The 21,638-nt window shown below is 46.4% G+C and overlaps 2 protein-coding genes across 6 annotated transcripts in view; both read right to left on the minus strand.

Annotated features, from left to right (window-relative positions):
• LOC137447552 (ATP-binding cassette sub-family A member 9-like) overlaps window positions 1-4,333 on the minus strand; it is a 31,723-nt gene extending 27,390 nt beyond the window's left edge. For both annotated transcript variants that reach the window (XM_068151163.1, XM_068151164.1), the window contains exons 1-2: window positions 4,054-4,333; window positions 577-689 (exon numbers count right to left, since the gene is read on the minus strand). In XM_068151163.1, the coding sequence (XP_068007264.1) occupies window positions 577-689; window positions 4,054-4,072 (132 nt within the window). In that variant the 5' untranslated portion in view covers window positions 4,073-4,333. The remainder of the gene's footprint in view (window positions 1-576; window positions 690-4,053) is intronic.
• A 2,771-nt stretch (window positions 4,334-7,104) lies between these two features.
• The window catches only part of ABCA5 (ATP binding cassette subfamily A member 5), a 63,759-nt gene continuing 49,225 nt past the window's right edge, over window positions 7,105-21,638 (minus strand). For all 4 annotated transcript variants that reach the window (XM_068151166.1, XM_068151167.1, XM_068151165.1 and 1 more), the window contains 15 exons: window positions 19,963-20,076; window positions 19,588-19,725; window positions 18,816-18,890; window positions 17,699-17,790; window positions 17,035-17,161; window positions 16,820-16,937; window positions 16,639-16,730; window positions 16,055-16,230; window positions 15,520-15,595; window positions 15,345-15,439; window positions 14,355-14,474; window positions 13,627-13,776; window positions 12,613-12,692; window positions 11,783-11,838; window positions 7,105-10,587 (listed from right to left, as the gene is read on the minus strand). In XM_068151166.1, the coding sequence (XP_068007267.1) occupies window positions 10,480-10,587; window positions 11,783-11,838; window positions 12,613-12,692; window positions 13,627-13,776; window positions 14,355-14,474; window positions 15,345-15,439; window positions 15,520-15,595; window positions 16,055-16,230; window positions 16,639-16,730; window positions 16,820-16,937; window positions 17,035-17,161; window positions 17,699-17,790; window positions 18,816-18,890; window positions 19,588-19,725; window positions 19,963-20,076 (1,617 nt within the window). In that variant the 3' untranslated portion in view covers window positions 7,105-10,479. The remainder of the gene's footprint in view (window positions 10,588-11,782; window positions 11,839-12,612; window positions 12,693-13,626; window positions 13,777-14,354; window positions 14,475-15,344; window positions 15,440-15,519; window positions 15,596-16,054; window positions 16,231-16,638; window positions 16,731-16,819; window positions 16,938-17,034; window positions 17,162-17,698; window positions 17,791-18,815; window positions 18,891-19,587; window positions 19,726-19,962; window positions 20,077-21,638) is intronic.

Here is a 21,638-nt window from a genome sequence, read left to right on the forward strand (position 1 = left end):
GCATGGAAAGTGTCTTCAAAGAACACCAGAGAGACTGTGAGGTCTCCTCTGGAGACTTTCCAAACCCATCTAGATGTGTTCCTGTGTGGGGCCTGCCGAGGGGGAGCCTGCTTTAGCAGGAGGGTTGGACACGGTGATCCACAGATCCCTTCCAGATGATTCCAGGTCCCTCCCATCCCCTAACATTCTGGGATTCTGTGACCCTTCTCACCCAGTGCCCCACAGTCCAGCTCCTCCAGACACAAATGCTTTCTTTTTGAGAGAACAAAAACATGTTTTCTTAGCACCAGAGCCAACAAGATCTGCTGATAATTTTACCCCCGCACTCATGAATCGGACATCATGTTCCTCTGGAGAGTGTAGAGCTGGGATAAACAGCCCAAAGCAACAAGGCAGCTTTGGAATAGGCCATTATGATGCCACAATACAGGAAGAAGCACAACTGTTGATATTCTCCAGAGAGCCATGTTTCCAGCTGAGGCTTCTCACATGTCACCTAACACACAAACAATGCAGCGTTAAAAACCCACTTTGTAGTGGAAATTCTCACTTCCCTTTGGAAGAACTGATGCTTGCCTGAAAACTTTTTGTCTTCACTCTCCACACCAGAAGAATGTTCTTCCACAGCAGAGCACGAGTTTGCCGAAATATCCTGGAGGCTTTCTGGAGTATCCTCTGCATTTTCCCAGCTAGGATGAGGAATAAAATAATATTTAGAATAAAGCAGATTGCTGGAAGTTAATGCATTTCCTTGGGCAAGCAACACTTCAGAGGAAGCCAACTAAATGCCAAAGGTTGAGAACTTTTCTTTGTTTTGTGGTTTGGACAACCAAGGAAGAGTTTGAATGAAATAGATCAAGATCGTGCAAGAGGACAGAGAGCTGGGAGGGACTCAGATGCCTCTTCCATGTATACAGACTCATAGAATGGTTTAGATGGGAAGGAACCTTGAAGATTATCTAGTTTCAGTTGCCCCCTGCCATGTGCAGGGACACCTTACACTAGCCCAGGTTGCTCAAGGCCTCTACCAACCTGGCCTTGAACACCTCCAGAGAGGAGGCATCCACAACCTCCCTGGGCAACCTTTTCCAGTGTCTCACCACCCTCACTCTAAAGAATTTCTTCCTAATCTCCATTCTAAACCCACCCTCCTCAAGCTTCATCACTCTTCATCCCAAAGAGGTTTTGGAGAAAAAGGCATTCAAGGGGTTATTGCTTAAGGACATGGTTTAGTGGTTGGACCTGATGGCCTTGAAGCTCTTTTCCAACCCATAAAGTTCTATGACTCTATGGTGTGAAGTCTTCATCTACACAAAACTAACAACAAACCAACCTATCTGTCCTGAAAATATGAGAAGATTGAATGGCATATAGAAGAAAGAAGATACAAATGCCAATACCTTTAATGCAGTCATTAAACATTGAAATATAGATGTTGTAGAGCAGCAGTGCAGAGTCCAGCTCCTGAGTACATCAGCTCTACTTTATGCTGCATGTCTGAGCTCAGCCTCAGATCCTGCACTTCTTGCAGTGTATTTGTCTTGCCTTAGACACACAATTTGCTGGCAAATCACAGCTTATCTCCTCTAGATGTTGTAACCAGCCCCTAAAACACACCCATCACATACATGCCTTCATCTACAGGGGGAAGGCAGCTGCCACTTAGGAGGTCAACTTAAAAACATCGCTTGGATGCCAAAAGTGTTCTAAAATAGATGCTTCCACTGTATGCCCTAAGCAGTGAGAAGCAAATTTGCCCTGGTTTCATCCAAATGCTAATAACAGAGGGAATTTATCCCCACTGTAGCCAGAGGTGCATTAAAACACCAACATGTTCCTTCACATCCTCCTAAGTACTGAGCAGGGAGCATTGCTTGGGGCTGTATTTGCACAGGGAATGTTTATTTCAGCTCTGGCTTGGATCATATGGCCAAGCAGTGAAACAGTGTTTTCAGAGGGACTGCTTTTGTGACCTTTCCAGAAGCAGAGCTGGGGAAGGAACTTCAGAACTCAGTTTTGGATTTTAATCCTTAAAAAAAAAAAAAAAAAACCAAAACAAGAAAAGAAGGCTGAAACCAAAAACAAAAGCAAGCTTAGCACACAGCCCGCTTTTCCCTTCGGACACCATTTCCTGATTGACTGGACTAGGCAGCTTGAGTTAATAAACAGTTACTAGTACTGCTCTGGGTCCCTTCAGTGGGTTTTGGTTTTGGTTTTTTTTTTGGTAGAATTAAGCATTTAGGTTCTCCAGGGGAGATGGTTCCTGAAGCTCTGTTTATCTTCCAACTGTTAGCACAAGGATTATCACCCCAGTACTCTGCTTTCCCTGCCTGCAGCGTTCAACCTTCTCTGTGCTACCCAGCCTACAATGAAGGTTAAAGGAAATTGGGAAGAGATTTGTAGGAAGCAATGCTGCTCCCCCCCACCTCCTTTTTCCTTTTTTTTTTTTTTTTATCTGGTGTGTTTCCAGCTCTGAATTTCAATTTTTGTGAACTGAAAGCAGCAGCCCAGCCTGGCATATTGGGTCAGGAAACAAAGGTTCACATTGGAGTATTTGGATAACACGGGGAAATTGATCGTCCTGTAAAAACTGCACTGAATCTCCACACACTCTGAACACTGGGTTGGATGGACCCTTTAAAGATCTTTTAGTTGTAACCCCCCCACCATGGGCAGTGACACCTTCAGGAATAGGTCAGTGGAGCAAATCTAAACCATTCTAGACAATTCCAGCTAAATTTCTACCAGGTTTAGTCTTATTTTTGCCTGTGGAGCAAGAAGCAACTACAGCTGGAAGCTAGAACGTGAAGCCAAAACTTCAAACAAGAGATGCTGCCTATAAATACTGCCCAGACTTCATCAGGAAGGATTTAACTTTCAGTTGGACACAAAATGTAAGTGGGAGAGATGTCTCCACAAGACCTGGAGGTTAAAATCTTCAGATTCAGAAAACAAAAATCAAACACCAGATGTTTATTTGGAGGCAAGAGTGTTTGAGAAGCTTTAAAACAGTGAAGGTCATAATTTAACTGGATGTCTCTGGAAGCTTTTCCCTCCTGAGGGCTCAATAAATGCATCTAAGCTTCCTTCTGTCCAGGAAAAGTACTCCATAGGCACCATCTTTTGCTATCATCACTGCTCTGCCAAACGTTGTCCCAGGAAAGCATGTCCCACATCATCACTTCATTTATTTACCCTCTCGGGGATTTCTTATTTTTACCTCCTCAGCATCTTTCCCTTTCTTTTCCTTTACTAAAACTTAACAGATCCTATTGTGACTAACTCCTAAAGCAAGCTGCTCTTCAGGAGCATCAGCAGGAACCTCTCAGTGCTGACTGTTGAAGAAGCATTGTGCACTGCATCTCATGCTTCCCAGAGAAGTCCCAGGCTTCCTGAGAGCCTCTGGGATAAATCTCAGCAGAGGTGAACCTGCTCTCCCCATATCCTCCTGCTTGCCAGCAACTGCAAAAACAAACCCCTGCACCTGCTCGCCCCTCTGCCCTGTCGTTACCTCCTCATGAAAATTTGTACCAACTCTGCTCCTTAACACACAGTTTGGAACACAGGTTTGTTGTTGGGTTTTTTTTTCCTGATGTCATCAAGAACAACAGTTCAGAGCCTGCCCTGCAGCAAAGATTAGCACTTTAATCCATACAGAGAAGTGAAATCTGTGTGTGTGTGTGTGTGTGCCTGTGTTTTCAGAAGTTTTCACTGGTGCTAGCTAAGATGGAGAAGGGAGAGCCAAGAAAGGAATCATTAGCTGGGAGGACCTACCTCTCTTCAACTAGAGCCAAAATACATCAGTGACAAGGAACCAACTCCGCCCACCCCCAGAAAAGCAGAATGATTTTGCTCCTTTGCCTCTTAAACATTTTGAAGCACAGATCAGTCCTTGTCAGAGAGGAGAGCTGAGTGCAGCTCTCAACCATTCAGCCTAACAATTTATTAAAACAGTAGGAGAAAAATGAATCAGCAAACACAACCTCTGCCTGAAATACACCAGGAACTTTTTTTTTTTTCACATTAACGAAAGAGAAATCTGAAACTCCTCACCTGGTAGTGTGCTTTCCATTAGAAATGTGTCTCCTACAGCTCAGAGGTGCCTGAGCTATTCATCTCTCTGCTGCCGTGGAGATGTTTCAGCGGCTCAGCCCAGCCTGATGGCCATGCCCCGCTCCAGCCTGACGTCAGAGCCCAGTCCTGGCAGTGCAAACACCCTGAAAGCTGCTAAGCATTGGCCCAAATGAGGAGCAATATCTATGACCAGCTGGTCTAGAGCTCTGTCAAGGCTCTCACAAGCAAGCCCTCCCCATCTCCCGAGACTGTAAGAGAAAGTAACACTAAGACAACAACCAAACCCCCAGAAGCAGCAGTGGCAGAAGTCAGCCAGAAAACAACAACACCCACCCCGCCCCGCCAGCCCAGAGGACAACCCAACATCCCAAAAATTGGGAAATCAGAAGCAGCAAGTGGAAACAGGAAACCTCTCATGTTGCAATCCAAACTCCAAGCCCCATGAACTTTGCTCCAGCCTGTACTTTGTTTTAAAGCTGGCATGAGGGCAGGAGGCTAATGAAAACTCCTCCACAGGTTCAGCTGACCCCATGGCAAGTTGGCAGCCAACAACAGGGCGCTTTGCAGGGTTTAACGTGATATGTGCATCATGTCCAGTAGAGCAGCATGGTTCTACCAGCTTTACTAACACAGAGAGACCCAGCAGGAGAGATGCATGCCCAAAGATGGGGTGAACCTGAGCTCTGAACAGGGGCAAAGCCACCCTGTCCCTGCCCAAACTTCTGCTCCCTCTTCTAAAGGAAATCTTCACCACATTCTCCCCACTTTGCTCAGAAACTGGTCAGCAAGCACTCCTTGCTCTGCAGGGGTCGATCCTGTACCCAAAGACCAATGGGAGTTTTGGTTCTGTTTCTCCTTTGGTTTTAATGGTTGGGTGGGTTTGGTGAGGTTTTTTTGCTGGTTCCATTCTTTTTCCAGCAGAATCAGGATGGAGTTTGTTGGGTTTTGCATTCAAAAGAGGGAGGTGAGGAAACCAGATAAGGCCAAGAGATCCAAAGGAGATGGAAGGGTCTACAGTTAGAGGATAATTGAACCAGTTAAAGGAATTTCATCCTCCTGGAACTTCAACAACTTGAGGACTCTGCCTTCAATTTGCAGAACTGTCTGAAAACATAAAGCTTGTCTAGTTGTTGCTTAACAAAGGGCTGCAGTTCTTCTGAGGCTGCCAATTTACTCATTTTCAAGGAATGAGCTCATTTAGGAGAAGAGCAGAGTGTTTTCCCACATCACTTCCCATCAGGCAACAAAGAACAAAGAGGGAAGGCTGCTTTTAACTGCAAAAAGCCATCTAAGACACACAGAAATGCACATTTGTGACACATACCCTGGGTCATGTTGTGCTGGCAGGACCTGGCTGTGTGGAGCATTCCACATTACCTACAGCAAATGCATTTTGACTTCAAAGTGACTCCTGCTCCAAGCACTCCTTGAGGTTTCTCATGCAGTTACAGTGTGCTACTCATGGTTTTGATGCTGAAGTGGGACCTCTGGCCAAGGCAACCTGTTGGGACTTCACTGAAAAGCAGATGGAGAGCACACAGCATCTCAGAATACCATTAGTCAAACCCCCAAGCAGTTGCCCAACAGGCTTTCTGAGGACTCAGGACCAGCCTTAGATCTACCTTCCAGGAGTAGTAAAGGGGCTGGAGCCAGTGAGAAGGACACTCCAAGCAACACATTTCAGGAAAAAGAAGAAATGAAAGCTCCAGGAAACTCTTACCAAGGAGAAATTCAGCTTGCTAAATTAGGGGCTTCCTGAAGATCTATTAAAGGGAGCATTACGGGGAAATTAATTGATTTTACAGCTTTAAAAAATGAAATGGTCATGCTGCCCTTCACCCACCATTAAAGAAAAACTGGTGTGAAAACCTGGCAACTTCCCCCAACTTCAGATTACATTTCTTTGACATTTTTTTCCTCCCCTCCAAGGGGCCCAAGGGAGCATAAAGCCCTTTCATGTTGCTAGGTTCACAGGGCTGGAAGTGGACCTTCTTCTCCTCATCATCTGTGGATCAACACCAGGAGCTGGCAAGCCCTTGACAATCAAGAAGCTGGCAGTGTCCTCCGTGCCTATAGACCAGAGTTTCATATTTCAGCTTCACCCAAACTCTCCCCAGCAGCACCTGCACATCACAGTGAGCACCCATCCAGCCACCCAGTGAGTTTGTCTTGGGCAGGGATCCAACCAGAAAAATGAATGATTGTTTTATTTTTTTCTTCAGGGGTGGGGGGGAGTGGAGGACTATGATTCATCCCTGCAGATGCATGACATGGCGTGCCAGGAGCACACAGCTGCTGCCCAGCCCCTTCTAACCCAAGGTCGGGCTGAATTAATCTGGTTGCAAAATGTGACAGGACTGTGGGTGGTCCAAAAAATGTTGCAATACTGAAATTCCCCTCAGTTTAATTAAGAAAAAAAATGCAACTGAAAAACTTCTTTCCTAATATCTAAAGTGAGGGTGGTGAGACACTGGAACAGGTTGCCCAGGGAGGTCATGGATACCCCCTCTCTGGTGTGGAGGCCAGGTTGGATGAGGCCTTGAGCAGTCAAGTCTAGTGGGAAGTGTCCCTGTCCCTGGCAGGTAGAGGGTGGAACTAGATAGTCTTTAAGATCCCTTCCAGCCCAAACCATTCCAATGGTAAGGGACAACGAGTGCAAGATGAAGCAGAGGAGGTTCCATGTGAGCACTGAGGGTGACAGAGACCTGGAACGAGGTTGTGGAGCTTTCTTCTCTGGAGACATTCAAAACCACGTGGATGCATTCCTGTGTGACCTGCTGTAGGTGACCCTGCTCTGGCAGGGGGGAGGGGATTGGATTGGATGACCTTTTGAGGTCACTTCCAACCCCCAACATTCTGTGATCCTGTGATGAATTCCTGCAGCCTGGCATTTCCAGGCTCCTGGCATGGTTCTACCTGAGCCCACTCACCTGCAAGCCCTGGTGTATCCCAGGGAACAGCAAAGGCTTAGGAAAACAATCCCCCTCTTGTTAGCAGGGCAAAAGACAGACATGACAGAAACACAAGCACTTAACAATCCATCTTTATTTGGGTAATACTTTCTGCTGGAAAAGGAAAAACCTTGACTTCACAAGTACAGCAAAGTGGTAAAAGACAGACAAGTGTATAAAAGAAACTGCAAATGATTCCAAGTGCCTGATGGCAGCATCAGGAAGAACACTCCAAACGTGTCATCTTTACACCCAAAACCCTCTGCTGCTGCCTCCAGAGCACTGTATGTCAGCTAGGCAATGGACTTCACTGGCTGTACAGAGATACTCTGAAATAAGGGCTTTGGGGGCAATGGAAACAAAACCAGACAGGTGAAATGCATCCATACAAAAAAACCACCTCAGAAGAACACCACAGAACAAACACCCCTGCCAGGCTTGGGATATACTAGCTAGCTATTTCTCACACCCACCTTGCAAGGTAACTAAGGTCATTACACCCGGGAATGGTGCCACAAACTGAGCTGCTTGGGCCCAGGTCCCCCCAGCCAGCCTGAATCCAGCTCCTTCATCTCCTGCTTATCTCCTAGAGCATAAACCTGGTGAGCATTGTCCAGCTGGGACCTGGGCATGGCAGACAGCAGCCAAAGGGACTTAGAAAATTGCAAGGAATGAAGCTGTGGCATTCCCAGGGGATTCTCTGGTGTAATTCTGGGTGTGTTTTTCCCTATTCTGGCAATTACAGACATGGCATGACACACCAAAACACTTCTGCTACAACACACTATGATTACAGTGATGGTTTTGGGGTGGCATCTTACACCACATCCACACAATGTCACTACACCAAAAAGCCCCCACCCCTGTTGAATGCAGGGTGGGTAACGGACTAGATAACCTTTAAAGGTCCCTTCCAAGCCAAACCAGTTTGTGAGCCCATAAAATAAGCAGTCAAGTTAACCAGCCAAACTCTTTGTACCTGCAGCTGCATCAATACAGTGCCACCATCAGCTGGGTTAACTTTGGGGTAAACAAAGACAGTAGCAACCTGTGCAAATCTAGCTGCTAAGGGAAGGTTTCCTCTGAGCCATCTGAAATGTTAGGAAGTGAAGGGAAAAACACCAACTATTTGAAATGGGGTGATGCCAGCCAGGACAGAACTGTCTTACAGACTAGTAACTAGAAATTAGAAGAATGAAAGAAAATAAGAGTCAGGTGTAACTGCACTTTTCCCAAGTTCAAGGTGAAAAAGAGCCTGCTGTGGAGTGCTGGAGAAGGTGTGCAGATAACACCCAGCTGAAGCACCACTGGCAAAGAAAGATCAGATTAAGAAATGTGAGGTTTGGAGAAGATGCACTGAACTTGCACATACACACAGGGGAGAGGGTCATGAGACAGAATTGTGGCTCCCACCTCGGCTCCAAATAAAGGAAACTTCTCAGAGATCCTGCCCAGCAGCAGGGATGTAACTGGGAGCAACAGGCTGGGGGTTCCCAGCTGTTGCATAAACAAAAAAAGCTGAAGTTAAATCATTTTTGTCTCCTCACAGGGAAGCTTCAGCCCTACAAATGTTGCTAGAGCTGCAGTTTGGAGGCTGCTGGCTTAATCCTGTTCTCTACTTCAGTTTTGTTCCCAGCACAGGAGAGCAGGACACATCCAAGTACCATGGCTGAGGGCTCATCAAACTGGGCACATTTGTGATCTGTATTCTTGCAAGGAAGAGATCTTCCCCTGAGGAAGCAAATGGGATGTCCAGGTGTTTCTGCAGGGCTTAGGCTCAAATTTTCACTGCAAACCAAAAATCTCCACATGAAATCTATGGGCACCAAGGAAGAAACAGAAGTTGGACACGAGGAGTTCACCTCTCCCATAGCAGAGTAAGAAACTAACGAAACTAGACTTTGGCTCAGCGTGATGATAACCCTTTATCAGACCTGTTACACACACTGTTGCCTGATAATTACAAAGAGTTGGGGGACACAGCTCCACCTTAACCTACATTTTACATTTTTACAAGGAAAAAGCAAAAGGTCTTTTCTACCTTGAACAGGAAGCTATAGAAATGACAAGACTTATGAAGCCAATGTTTGCCATAAACCCATCTCTACATCTGCTCATTGCAGAACACAATGAACCATTCCCAAGCTTTTATTTCACCTTATAAAAACTAAACAAGTGATGATAGCTTTGTGCAGAAAAAAATCCCAAACCAAACACACTAAAATAAAACCATTAATATATTTTCAACAGACATCTGTCCCATCTTAGGATAAAGGATATTCTGCTGCTCTAAGTGCTTCTCTGCAAATCAAAAGGCACTATTCCTACTGCTGAGGTGGAGAATTTGGATCTTTTGCTTTTGGGCTTGTGAAGGTGAATGACACGTTGTCAGGTCAGGAGGAAGCAAAGGGCTAGGAAACACTGCTGCATGTACTTATGGATTCACTGACAAGAATGAAAAGATCTAAGGAGGACTGTGTTTAAAAGCAGCTGGCAGGATCTATGTTGGCATACCCAACAAAAGGATTAGACTCATGAAGATGAGGAACAGTCACATCTCAAACTCCTGTAACTACACAGTGATGTCTTTGTACTTTGACCCAGCAGGAGGAAGAAAAGCACCCACTTGTGTACACCCCTTAAGCCCCACAGTGCATGCATTACAAACACTGGTGCCCCCCAGGATGGCACCAGGAGGCAGCCAGATCTGCCATCTTGCAATAGAAAGGAACACTAAGTGCTGACAAGGGCTGTATTGTACCTGTGAACAGACAGGTGGACTTGTTGGACACCAAGCTAAGCTTGCAGTGGAGTTCAGGACCCTCTTAGCAGTGAGCACAAGGACTGTGGAGTGGTTTCCCCCCCTCTTCTCTAAGCAGGGGCATTTTCTAAGCCTAGGCAGGGATGGATTGGCTGGTGGGGAGCAGGACCTTGCAGGGACACATGTCTGCATAGCACCTTGCTGCACAGGCAGCAAGGCCCAACCAAGGACACAGGGCACAGCAAGTCCCTGCAGACCAGCGAGCAGGTCCCAAGGGGCAGGATGCTCCAGTACCAACTAGTTTGGCTTGACTGCATGATTCCCAGTAAGCACAACCCAAGCTGAGGCAGCCAGGCCCAGCACTGGTGCAGGAAAGCAGATGGGTGCTCCTGCACCAGTGACCAACAGCAGGAGGTGACCAACTGTCGTGGCAGAGTCTTCTCGCTCGATGCAAACTGGGAAAGGGTGAAGGGAGAAAGGACTCCAGAGGAGCCAGAGTCATGGTGGGGGATGCTCACCGCTGCTGCAGTGTTGCTGCTAAGGCCTGGATGGTGGAACAGGCTCAGTGCTTCCAGACAGGGTTTCCCTTGCCCATCCCAGCTCTGGTGTGGTCTGCACCCACGCCCCAGCAAGCGCACGGAGGATCACTGCTGGCACAAAGCCTGAGCTGCTGAGCAGACCTGGTGCATGAGCTCAGAACACAACTCGGTCTTCCTGCGTCCTCTCCCACCACAGAGTGCTGTTCAGGGTGCCAAAGCTGTTGTCCTCCTCCTCCTGCTCTTTAGCCAGCTCCACAAACACCTGGGTCAGACAGAAAGGATGTGAATATGCCTTACTCCTGGGAGAACCTTTCCTGGTCACAAAGAGAATTCATGCTAAAAACCTCATGGGTGCTGAGGGTACTGCCTCATCTCAGCACAAGGCAGATATGGACCTATTGGAGCAAGTCCAATGGAGACCACAAAAATGATCCCACAAAAATGATCCAAGGGCTGGAAGCCCTCTGCTGTGAGGACAGGCTGAGAAAGTTGGGGCTGTTTGGCCTGGAAGAGAGAAGGCTGCAGGGAGACTTTACTGTGGCCTTTCAGTGCTTAAAAGGGGCTGAAAAGAAAGCTGGGGACAGAGTTTTTAGCAGGACCTGTTGTGACAGGACAAGGGGTGATGGGTTTAAAACTGAAAGAGGGAAGATTCAAACTAGAGATAAGGAAGACATTCTTTACATTAAGGGTGGTGAGGCACTGGCACAGACTGTCCAGAGAGGTGGCAGATGCCCCATTCCTGGAGATATTCCAGGCCAGATTGTCTGGAGCTCTGAGCAACCTGATCTAGTTGAAAATGTCACTGTTCACTGTAGGAAGCTTGGACTAGATGAGCTTAAGAGGTCTCTTCCAATTCCAACCACTCTATGATTTTGTGATCTCTGATGAGGTAGTTAACCATGTTTCCTTTTTTTTTCCCACCCTTGCTCTCACTGTCCCATCTCACTTTAACAATGCCATGAAAAAGGAGTTGAACCCAATGCTGAAGGACATTTATCAGCAGCAACAACTGAACAAGCAGTAATGAAGTTCAGCTTTACCCTTCTTTTGGAAATGACCAGTGCTGCCTATCTGCTGAATAAATCAGAGCAACATTCCCTCTAACACCACAAACTTATTTTCCTCCTGTCACTGCAGCTGGCATCTTATTTTTGAAGGAAAATGGGAACAAAGAGGAGCAGGGGAACTGGCATTACAAATTCACTTTGGAATAAATGGGACTTAATTCCTCCAAAAAGCTTAAAGGGACATCAGTGGAGCAGCCCCAGCTGCTCATCAACCTCTCTATCCACTGTGTTCGCCCACACTGGATGCACGACTCCTCTATGACAGGGGCAAAGTGAGTCCAGCCCAGTCCCCTCAGAAAACTCCCATCAAAACCCCTGCAGCCTTTGTCTGGCAGGGTTTACTTCCCCCAAATATCCCTGAAAACTCCCTGGAATCGTTGCTGAACATACCTGTTCCAGTGTTGCCTGAGAAAAGCTGTACTCCTCGATGTTAAAGGCATGTTTTACTGTTGGAAGAGTTAATGAAAGCAAACATTCAGGAATACTTCACTACCTGATACTTGACACAAGTGGATTGAAAGCATTTTAACTTGGTACCAGCATTTTTCATTGCACAAGAAACACAGTTGGAGAACCACCAATAATACCAGAAAAATAAGCTAACTTGGAGCAGAAAAGCTGAAGTGCCAGCACACAACAAAATGTCTCAGTTATGGGATATGGTTCCTGCCTGCAAAAGCAGGAAAGAAAACTCCCTCAAGGTCCCACTTGACATGGGGACATTGCTCCTCTTTGGTTTGATCTGATCCTCAGCAAGTATGTCTCTGAGATGTGGATTTGGCACCTTGGTCCTCTTTAGGATCCCTACAAATCTCTTCCTAGAATTTATCTGCCTTTAGTCCTCAAGACCAACCCAGCAGCTACAAACCTACACTTGTGAGTGGCCAGGCATGCTCTCTCCCTTCATTTTTATTAATTAATTAAATTCAGCTATTTTAATCCATTAATGTAACCCCAAACTGAGCTCTGGCTGGGCTGCAAACCAGCTTTTTCCTCACACATTAGTGTGCAACTTGCTTCCCTCTAGCCCTGCATCAATCCATGCATGGATGGGGTGCTGAGGGATGTGGCCTAGTGGTGGTAGCTTAGCAGCAGTGGTGGAATTGTGAGCTCTAGGTGAGTGGCTGGACTTGATGATCTCAAAGGTCTCTCCCAACCTCAACAGTTCTACGGGAGACAAAATGATTTCTGTATGTGATGAGTGGCAAATGTTTAATTACCTTCTTCCAGCTTGGAAAAGGAATGTGAAAGTGACTGTACATCTTCTTTTGGAATTTTATATGCCAAAATAGAAGCAAAACTGGAACAGAGAAATAAAGTAAATTTAGTTTCAGGTAAAAATGACTCAGAGCAAAAATATGACTAGCCAAGTGAATGGATTTAAACTCCTTTTCTGAGGTTAATCCTGGCATTTTGACTAGTTGTCATCATACAAGACAACAGGACTGATGCAGATCCAGGAGACCAGCTGCTTTATAACTCATCTCAGAGCTCCAGGTGCAACAGCTGAGCTGCCCTGAGATCCCTCTAGGACTTTCACGCTCTTCAAGTAAGACTCAACCATTTCTATTTCACCTATAATAAACTCATGAAAGGAAAACTGCTGCCCAGAACTCTCAAAAGGTTTCGCCTTTCAAATGAACTCAAGAGGTCACAGGACCTCTGGAGCTTTTGCAACATCCAGCAGTTCCTGCAACCCAGGCTCCAGGGAATTGCTCTACCCCCACATATGGGCTTCTGGAGAATGAACTCATCTCCAAACCTCCCACATTTGCAGAATGCCTGCAGTGCTCTTTCTGGAGGGTCTCACCACTGCCCAGCTCATACAGCAGAAATTCAAAACTGTTGAAGGGAAAACAACCAATCCACCCTCCAGCTCTGAGGTTTTCTCAGAAAATGTTCAAATACTTCTAGGTAAGGTCCTTCTAGGTAAGGACCAGTGCCTCAGATGTTTCCTGGAGTTCCCAACCAAGGGGGAATCTCTCAGGCCACAGCTATGCAGAAAAGGGAGTTTTGCTTCCTCTGTGCCAAACATCTGCACTCAGGGCTCCCAGTCACCACCCAGCAGCTTTTGCTGTCCTGCAAACCCCTTCCTCTTTCCTTTCTTTAAGTTCCACGTAAATATTTAGTAAATTTCAGTGTCCTGGCATTCCATGCTCGGTGCCAAGAAGCTGCTGAGGAATGTGGGGCTTGTACCAATGCCAACATTTTCTGTGTGGTGGTTAGAACTTCACCTTTCCTGACGATTGGCGTTGGGGAAGATGTGCAGAATCTGGCTCTGCAGGTATTCCAGTTGCTGCACATCTGCTGCTTCTTTTAATTTCATTTCCAAGAAGTATCCTCTGCCAAATTTACTCTTCAGGTGTTGAACAGTACCTATACACCTGCCGACACAGAGAGAAGAGTTAGACATGCTACAAGCAGCTTAACTTCTAACAGACCCCTAGCCACCATATTTAGTGCAAGGGGGATGCCAAAGGTGCTGTAAGGCTGAAGAATGCAGTGTGAGGATTGTAACTGATTGTCTTGGGAGCTATAGTTACACACTCAATCTGCAATCAAGAGGGTTATCACAGTGAAGGCTGGAGATCATGCTGTGAGGCAGAGCTTACCAGTCTGCTCCACAAACTGAAAGACTTTAGATCAATTGATGATGGACATTTAGTTCTGCAGTTTAAATTTTATTTCCCTCCAAGTTATAGTTGCCAAAAAAAACCCCAAGAAGTCTGCAATGAGGGTGGTGAGACACTGGAACAGGTTGCCCAGGGAGGTGGTTAGAAGTCTCATCCCTGGAGGTTAAGGCCAAGCTGGATGAGGCTCTGAGCAACCTGATCTAGTGTGAGGCGTCCCTGCCCATGGCAGGGGGGTTGGAACTAGATGATCCTTGAGGTCCCTTCCAACTCTGGCAATTCTATGATTCTAGTTGACATTCCTAAAGGGGAGGGAGGGCTCCAAGTGGTACCTGAGCTGCCCAGACACCAGGATGGCCACACGATCACAGACAGCATCTGCCTCTTCCATGTAGTGGGTGGTCAGGATGGCTGCCCTCTCCTTGTTTTTGAAGGCTGCTCGAATTGCCCGCCTGCAAAACACAAACCCATCCCTCAATGCAACATTTGGCACCTAAGAGTAAATCCTGGCTTAGAAGGAAAAGAGTGTTCAAACATAAACCTCTTATTTCTTGTGTCAGTGCTACACCCACAGCAACAACTAACTCCTGATTTTTTTTTGTCAGAGGGTGACTTGGATCTCAAATTCCTTCTATTATTTTAAATACTTCATTTCACTTTCAAGCTTTTAATCTCCAAGCTGGTCTAGGAGAGGACACAGAGGAAGTTCACCTGGTGCTAAGGTCATGTTAATTCCAACCTTAGAAAAATGAAAAACTGTGGGAATGGGTGGAAAGGAGGCCATGAAAATGATGCAAGATGGAGCTGGAACCCCCCTGATGTGAGGGCAGGCTGAGAGAGTTAGGGTTGTTAAGCCTGGAGAAGAGAAGGCTCCAGGGAGACCTTCTTGTGGCTTTTCAGTGCTTAAAAGGGGCCAATAAGAGAGATGGGGACAGACTTTTAGCAGGGCCTTTTATGACAGGGACAAGGGCTGATGGTTTTAAACTAAAAGAGGAGAGATTCAGAATAGAGAAAAGGAAGACTTTTTTTTACAATGAGGGTAGTGAAATGCTGGCCCAGGTTGCCCAGAGAGGTGGTAGATGCTCCATCCCTGGAACAATTCCAGGTCAGGCTGTTTGAGGCTCTGAACAACCTGCTCTAGTTGAAGATGTCCCTGATGACTGCAGAAGGGTTGGACTAGATGAGATTTAAAGGTTCCTTCCAACTCAAACACTTCTGTGATTCTGTGATTCCCTGCCTATGGCTCTCCCTAGTGTTAGCAGGGATTACACACACACAAAGTTGGGCAACCTCCCAAAGAGAAACAAGCCTCTGGCACTCACCACATGTGCTGCTTGGCTTTTGGATCCATCCCAGTTGAGGGCTCATCCAAGAGTGTGACACGTGGGTTACCCAGCATACTCAGGGCAAAGCACAGCTGGGAGGAAGGCAGAGAGAAAGAATAAGGACACAACAGTTGCTGGAGACACCCAACAGCAGCCTGGGGACCTCCCATACCTTGCGTTTCAGCCCTACGCCCAGCTTCTTCGTAGTCTTCTGCAGGTGGTCTTTTAAATCCAGGGCATTTGCAATGCTGTGGAAGGGGGAGGACCACATGTGAACAGCTGTGAGGGTGATGGCTTGGCTTCCCCCTCATCCCACAGCATGCAAAGAGTCTCATTTGAACAGCTCAGTTACTAATATTTGTGTATACAAAGTGCTGAAAACAGGAACTGGGCCCTGCCAGACAAAACCACCAGCCCCACATCCCCGAGGAGCCTGTAGTGACGGCTCCCCATCTTTGTAGCCTCTATGGAGGTCACTGTTTGCACTTCACAACTTAAAAAAAAAGAAAAAAAGAAAAAGAAAGAAAGTACAGAATAATCCCAATACCAACTGGATTTTGTGTGGTTGAATCTCTGTCTCCTGACCTACTCTTGTTGAATTTGCTGGTAAGATTCAATTGAAACGAAAGGAGAAAAAAAGTCAAACCAGAAAAGGCTTAGAAAAGACAAAGCTAAACCTTGAAACAGTTCTGTAAGCAACTACTCACCGTTTTATGACTTCTTTGACATCAGACTGACTCATGCCTTTGATAGCTCCATAAATTTCAAAGTGCTCCTGCAATGTGGTATCTGGCCAAAGGGGATTGGTTTGAGGACAGTACCCCACAAATTTCACTGTGTCATCTTCACTGCTCAGGCCGAAAGAACAGTCTCCCATCAGAACCTGCAAGGGACATGCAGAGAGCCCTGACTCCATAACAGAAGTTTCAAAACTGTTTTGGTAAAATTTTAGCCAAATGTTGTTTTTTTTTTTTTTTAATTGGCAATTAAAAAACAATAATTAATTATAGATTAGTTTCCCCAAGTAATTAATGACAGGAGAAGAGGTGATGGGCTCAAGCTGTGGCAGGGGAGGTTAAGGTTATATATTAGGAAGAATTTCTTTACTGAAAGAGAGGAGAGGCATTGGAACAAGCTGCCCAGGGAGGTGTTCAAACTATGAGTAGGTGCAACATGGTCCAGTGGCCATGGAAGTGCTGGGCAGAAGGTTGGACTGGATGATCTTAGCGGTCGTCTTTTCCAACCTTAATGACTCTATGGTTTCCCATTTAGCTTGTAGCATGCAACCTACCTGCCCACTGGTTGGCTCAATCTCTCCAACAAGCATATTAATTAATGTGCTTTTCCCAGCTCCATTGGGTCCCAACAAGCCCAGAATTTCTCCTAAAGAAAGGACAACACAAACCATTGCCCATGAGGTCAGAGGAATGGATTCAGAGTTGGTTTTGTAAGTAAAGTAACTCAACTCCAACCTTTCCTTACGCAGAGGGAAACGTGTTTCGTGGCCACTTTCTTTATTTTCCTCCCCAGAAGAAATTCCTTCCTTTCATCAAACTCTTTGTGCAAGCTGCTGACCAGGATTGCTGGCACCTAGAGAAGAAAAGAGAGAAGTGGCTGCAGATCCCAGCAGCACCAGGAAACCTCTGCATCTGGGTTGCAGACAGTGCCTGTGGGCACACAGCTTTACCTCCTCACTTTTGGGGTTGCTCAGGACCTCTTGGACTCGCAGCCTCTCTGCCTTCACATCTTCGTCTTCATTCTCATCACGTGGGACATCTGGGAACTTCCAGGTTCTGGCTTTTGTAGAACACTTCCTAAGGGGAAGAAAACAATGTGATGCTTCCATGTGGCATTAAGTTGTTTCCACTGCACTGATGCAGAAAGCAATTAGTGTTTGCTGACCCCAGGAGTGACACATTTCTGCAGCACAGCTGAGGAGCCCCAAAAGAGCAGAAAGAGCTTTCAGTGATGGTAATGAGGTTCCCTTTAAGCTGAGCTCTTTGTTGGGGTATGGCATCTCTCACCACACAATGGGGAAGGGAATTCTCTTTTTATGTAAGGGACATCCTTACATAATTCCCAGTTTTGCACTGATGCCACTTAAAAGGGAGTAAACAAAAACAAAACCCCACCAACCTACTTCTGGACCATATTGACTGAATTTCAGACAACTACAGTTAAGAGAACAAGTTCTTTAGGCACTGATGATGGGATATAACCAGAGGTGGTTGATTTTCTGCGCTAGTCCCCACAGCTGCACACTGCACACTCCAGTTTCATTCCCAGCATTGCTTCTAAAGAGGGCTTCTTTGGATCATTATTTAAAAAAAGACTATTCCATGGAGACCCACCTGAAAAAGGGATCCTCTCTGACTGTCCTCCCTCCATTCTTCAGCTCGAAACAGCGCAGGAGGAAGAGCCACACAACACACTGCACATAGGGCTACAACAAACAAGTAAAGTCCTGGTTACCCAGAGGGCAGCCAGCCCTCCAAGGGTGGTGGATCCTATAGAATCATAGAAGGGTTTGGGTTGGAGAGGACCTTAAAGGTCTTCTCGTTCCAACCACCCTGCCCTGGATGGGGACACCTCTCACCAGCCTAGGTTGCTCAAAGCCTCATCCAATCTGGCTTTGAACACCCCCAGGGAAAGGACACCCATGACCTGCCTGGGCAACCTGTTCCAGTGTCTCACCACCCTCAATGTAAAGAATTTCTTCCTAATCTCCAGCCTGTATCTTCCCTCTTCCAGCTTAAATCCATTGCTCCTTGTCCTATCACAACAAGCCCTTGTAAAAAGTCCTGCCCAGATTTCCTCCTTCACTTACTGGAAGCCTGCTCTAAGTGACCCTGTAGGTGATCCCATCAGCAGGAGGAGTGACAAGAAGCTCCAGCTCTTCCCTACTACAGAAGTCTTGATATTTCTGAGAAGATTAAATGTATCAGGAGATGCTGCTCAGTGGGTTGACACAACTAGAGTCTGCTTAGATTTGAGCACAGAATCAATGCATAGATAGGAAGGGACCTTAGAGATCATCTATTCCAAACTTCCTACCACAGGCAGAGACACCCCTCAACTGGACCTGGTTGCTCAAGGCCTCATCCAACTTGGCCTTGAACACCTCCAGGGAGGGAGCATCCACAACCAATTATTTGAGAGTTTTTGAGACAGAAAGGGACTGCTCCTGCTCTGGACTTTTTCCTCCAGCAGCACAGACTCCCATAATAATCAGCATGAATATCAGCACTGTTAATAAGCCTATTGAGGCAGCAGATGCTGATCTGGTAGGCACAGCAGCTTTACTGATCCTGTTTGTTCTGCAACAGGTTGCAAAGCTGCAGGCTCCAGCCATGCTCAGCATTAGATCAAATCTCTATTAATAAGGATGCCTGAACAGAAGGGGCTTCCCAGCAGGAGTCAGCAATTCTCTGCAGCAAATATGGCAGCAAATCAAATAACCATGCTCACAGCAATAACTGCTACCAGGAGCCTGTCCCAGGGGTCGTAGTATCCTCCATTCTTCCGCTTGCCTTTCCATGAGACCTGAGGACACAAAGAAACCCTGGTGGAGCAACCAGCCACCTAGCAGAGAATGTATGTTCTCTACCACTCCAAATATCAGATCAGCCATACTATCATATCATGGTTTGGGTTGGGAAGGACCTTAAAGTTCTTCTAGTTCCAGCACCTGGGCCATGAGCAGATCTGTGAGATCATGCTGCTCAGAGCCTAATCCATCCTGACCGTGAACACTTCGAGGGATGGAGCATCCACCACCTCTCTGTGTAACCTGTTCCCCTGCTTCACTAACCTCAGAGTGAAAAATTTCTCCCCCATACCTCACCTAAGTCTAATCTCTTCCAGTTTGAAACCATTAGCCCTTCCCCTATTATTTATGTGCTGCTGCTCAAGCACTGTCTGAGCTCCCAGCAAAGTTCCTGGGACTGCTCCTGATTTAAAGCCACCCGTTTCCCATCCCTGGGTTTGCTCAGCTCCACAGGCTGAGAAACACATAGCTTTCCTTGAAACACTGAACAGAAGACTTCCTTCTTCCCTCTGGAGCACTTTACTTACAGCAAGAATATGACTTTGCACCAGTAGCTGCTGTTCCTTACATGTTAAACGGGTCCAGGTGACGTTACATCACTGGGCAGGGAACTCCTGTCCTGTTGTCATTAGACACCCACCCAGTCCCAACCATCTGCAATTGCTCTGGAATGGATCTCCTGCATCCTCTTACCTTTATGAAACAAATCAGACAGCCAATGAGGGGATAAATAGGAATGAAGATGGAGAAGACATAATGCAGGACGCTGGTTACTAGGTAATAGTCCAGAAAAAAGGCCACTTCAGTGACAACTGTACAGAGCAAGGCTGTCTGTACCAAAAGAAAGGGGGAAAAAAAGTCAATTTTCCATCAGCTCAGGCTCTCTATGTATAAGTTATCTAATTTGAGACATTTTTTAAAGCTTTATCAGTTAGGATATGAAACTGATAGAGACATTGGTACCCGGTGGATTAAGGACACAGTAAAACAAAATAAATGTGGAGCCTCTGGTGGCTCTGGAGAGAAAGAGTCTTCCTAGTTAATCATATTCAAGGTTAAGTTACTCACCACTGAAAATATGAATGACCAAAATTCTTTTGTATTTTGGACTTTCCTAAAAGTGAAGGAGACCACATAAGTGAAGAGCACAACTGATGGGACATAACCAATCAGGCAAAAAATCTGCAAAGACAGGAAAGGTTTGTCAGGAAATGTACAGCAAGAACCCTGGGGTGATTTATTTTTTTATTAAACATCAACTGAAATGACTTCACTCCATAACTCTGGATTCATCTTTGTCACTTGATAGGCATTTTCCACCTTGGTACATGGAGGATAAAGACTCCAAAAAGAGAATTTGTGGATAGGCAGGAACCTTACTCACTCTTTTTCCTTTAAACCATTTCCCATTTTTTAATAACACAGCCTCACAGAAATGTTGACCTAAAGATTTTGGCAAATATTAGGAATTCATACAATCACAGAATGGTGGAAGGGACCTCTGGAGATCATCCAGTCCAAGACCCCTGCTAAATCAGGGTCACACACAGCAGGTTGCCCAGGACCATAATGTCCAGGTGGGTTTAGAATCCCTCCAGAGAAAGAGACTTTACAACCTCTCTGGGCAGCCTGTTCCAGGTCTCCTGAACCCTCACAGCAAAGAAGTTTTCCTCATGTTTATGTGGAACCTCCTGGGTTCCAGTTTGTGCCCATTGCCTCGTCCTACTGCTGGGCACCACTGACAAAAGTCTGGCCCCATCCTCTTGATGCCACCCTTTAGCTCTTTCTGAGCATTGATCAGATCCCCTCTCAGGCTGCTCCTCTCTGGGCTCAACAGCTCCAGGGCTCTCAGCCCTTCCTCCTCACAGAGATGCTCCAGGCCCCTCAGCATCTTTGCAGCCTCTTCTGGCTTCTCTCCAGTAGTTCCCAGTCTCTCTTCAATGGGACCCACTACTCCAGGTTTGGCCTCAACTAGGGCAGACCAGAGCAGAAGGAGAATCTCCCTTGATCTGCTAGGTCACATGCTTCTTAATGCAGTACAGGACACCCCTGGCCTTCTTGGTTATGAAAGCATATTGCTGGCTCATGGTGAACTTGTCCACCAGGACTGCCTGGTCCTTCTCTGTGGAGCTGCCTTCCAGCAGGTCAACCCCTCACCCATATTGGTGCATTTCACCTTCAGCCTTCAATGCTGTCAGATACTAAAGCAAGGGTAGATGCACCAGTGTGGCCGGTTGACGTTGCCCCCTTAAGAAAGGGAATATGGTGGACGGAAGTTGGTAAACGGAAGGAATAGTCTAAACTAATTTCATTGGACGAGTGGGAGGAAGCACTTCTGAGCTGGGACTATACTGGACATTTCCAGCACTTCTCAGTCAGTCTTGCTTCCGCCTCTTCTTCAGGCAACAGCTTTCTGTCCTGGGTTTTCTGCCAACGCCTCGGCCTTGAAAACCAGATAACAGGCCTGTATACTAACTCCCTTCCAATTAACACGAACTGCTTCTAACTTTTTTTTTCCTCTCTTCTCTTTCTCTTTCTATCCCATTCTGGGGAAAGGGGGGGAAGAGAGGGGAGAGCGGAGGTGGGGGACCCCTCTCTGCCGAGGGGGGCACTCTCATTTCTGTGTTACTCTGTTGTATATCTTTGTATATATTGTAGATATTGTAAATTTGTAAATAATCCCCTGCAAACCCTACATCGCTTTGTAAATATAGCTCCACTGCTTTGCTAATTCAGCTTGCGAG

Source organism: Melanerpes formicivorus, unplaced genomic scaffold (genome assembly GCF_026170545.1).
Source record: "Melanerpes formicivorus ecotype bairdi unplaced genomic scaffold, bMelFor1.0.p_v2 SCAF_21, whole genome shotgun sequence".
In the NCBI taxonomy this organism is placed as follows: Eukaryota; Metazoa; Chordata; class Aves; order Piciformes; family Picidae; genus Melanerpes; species Melanerpes formicivorus.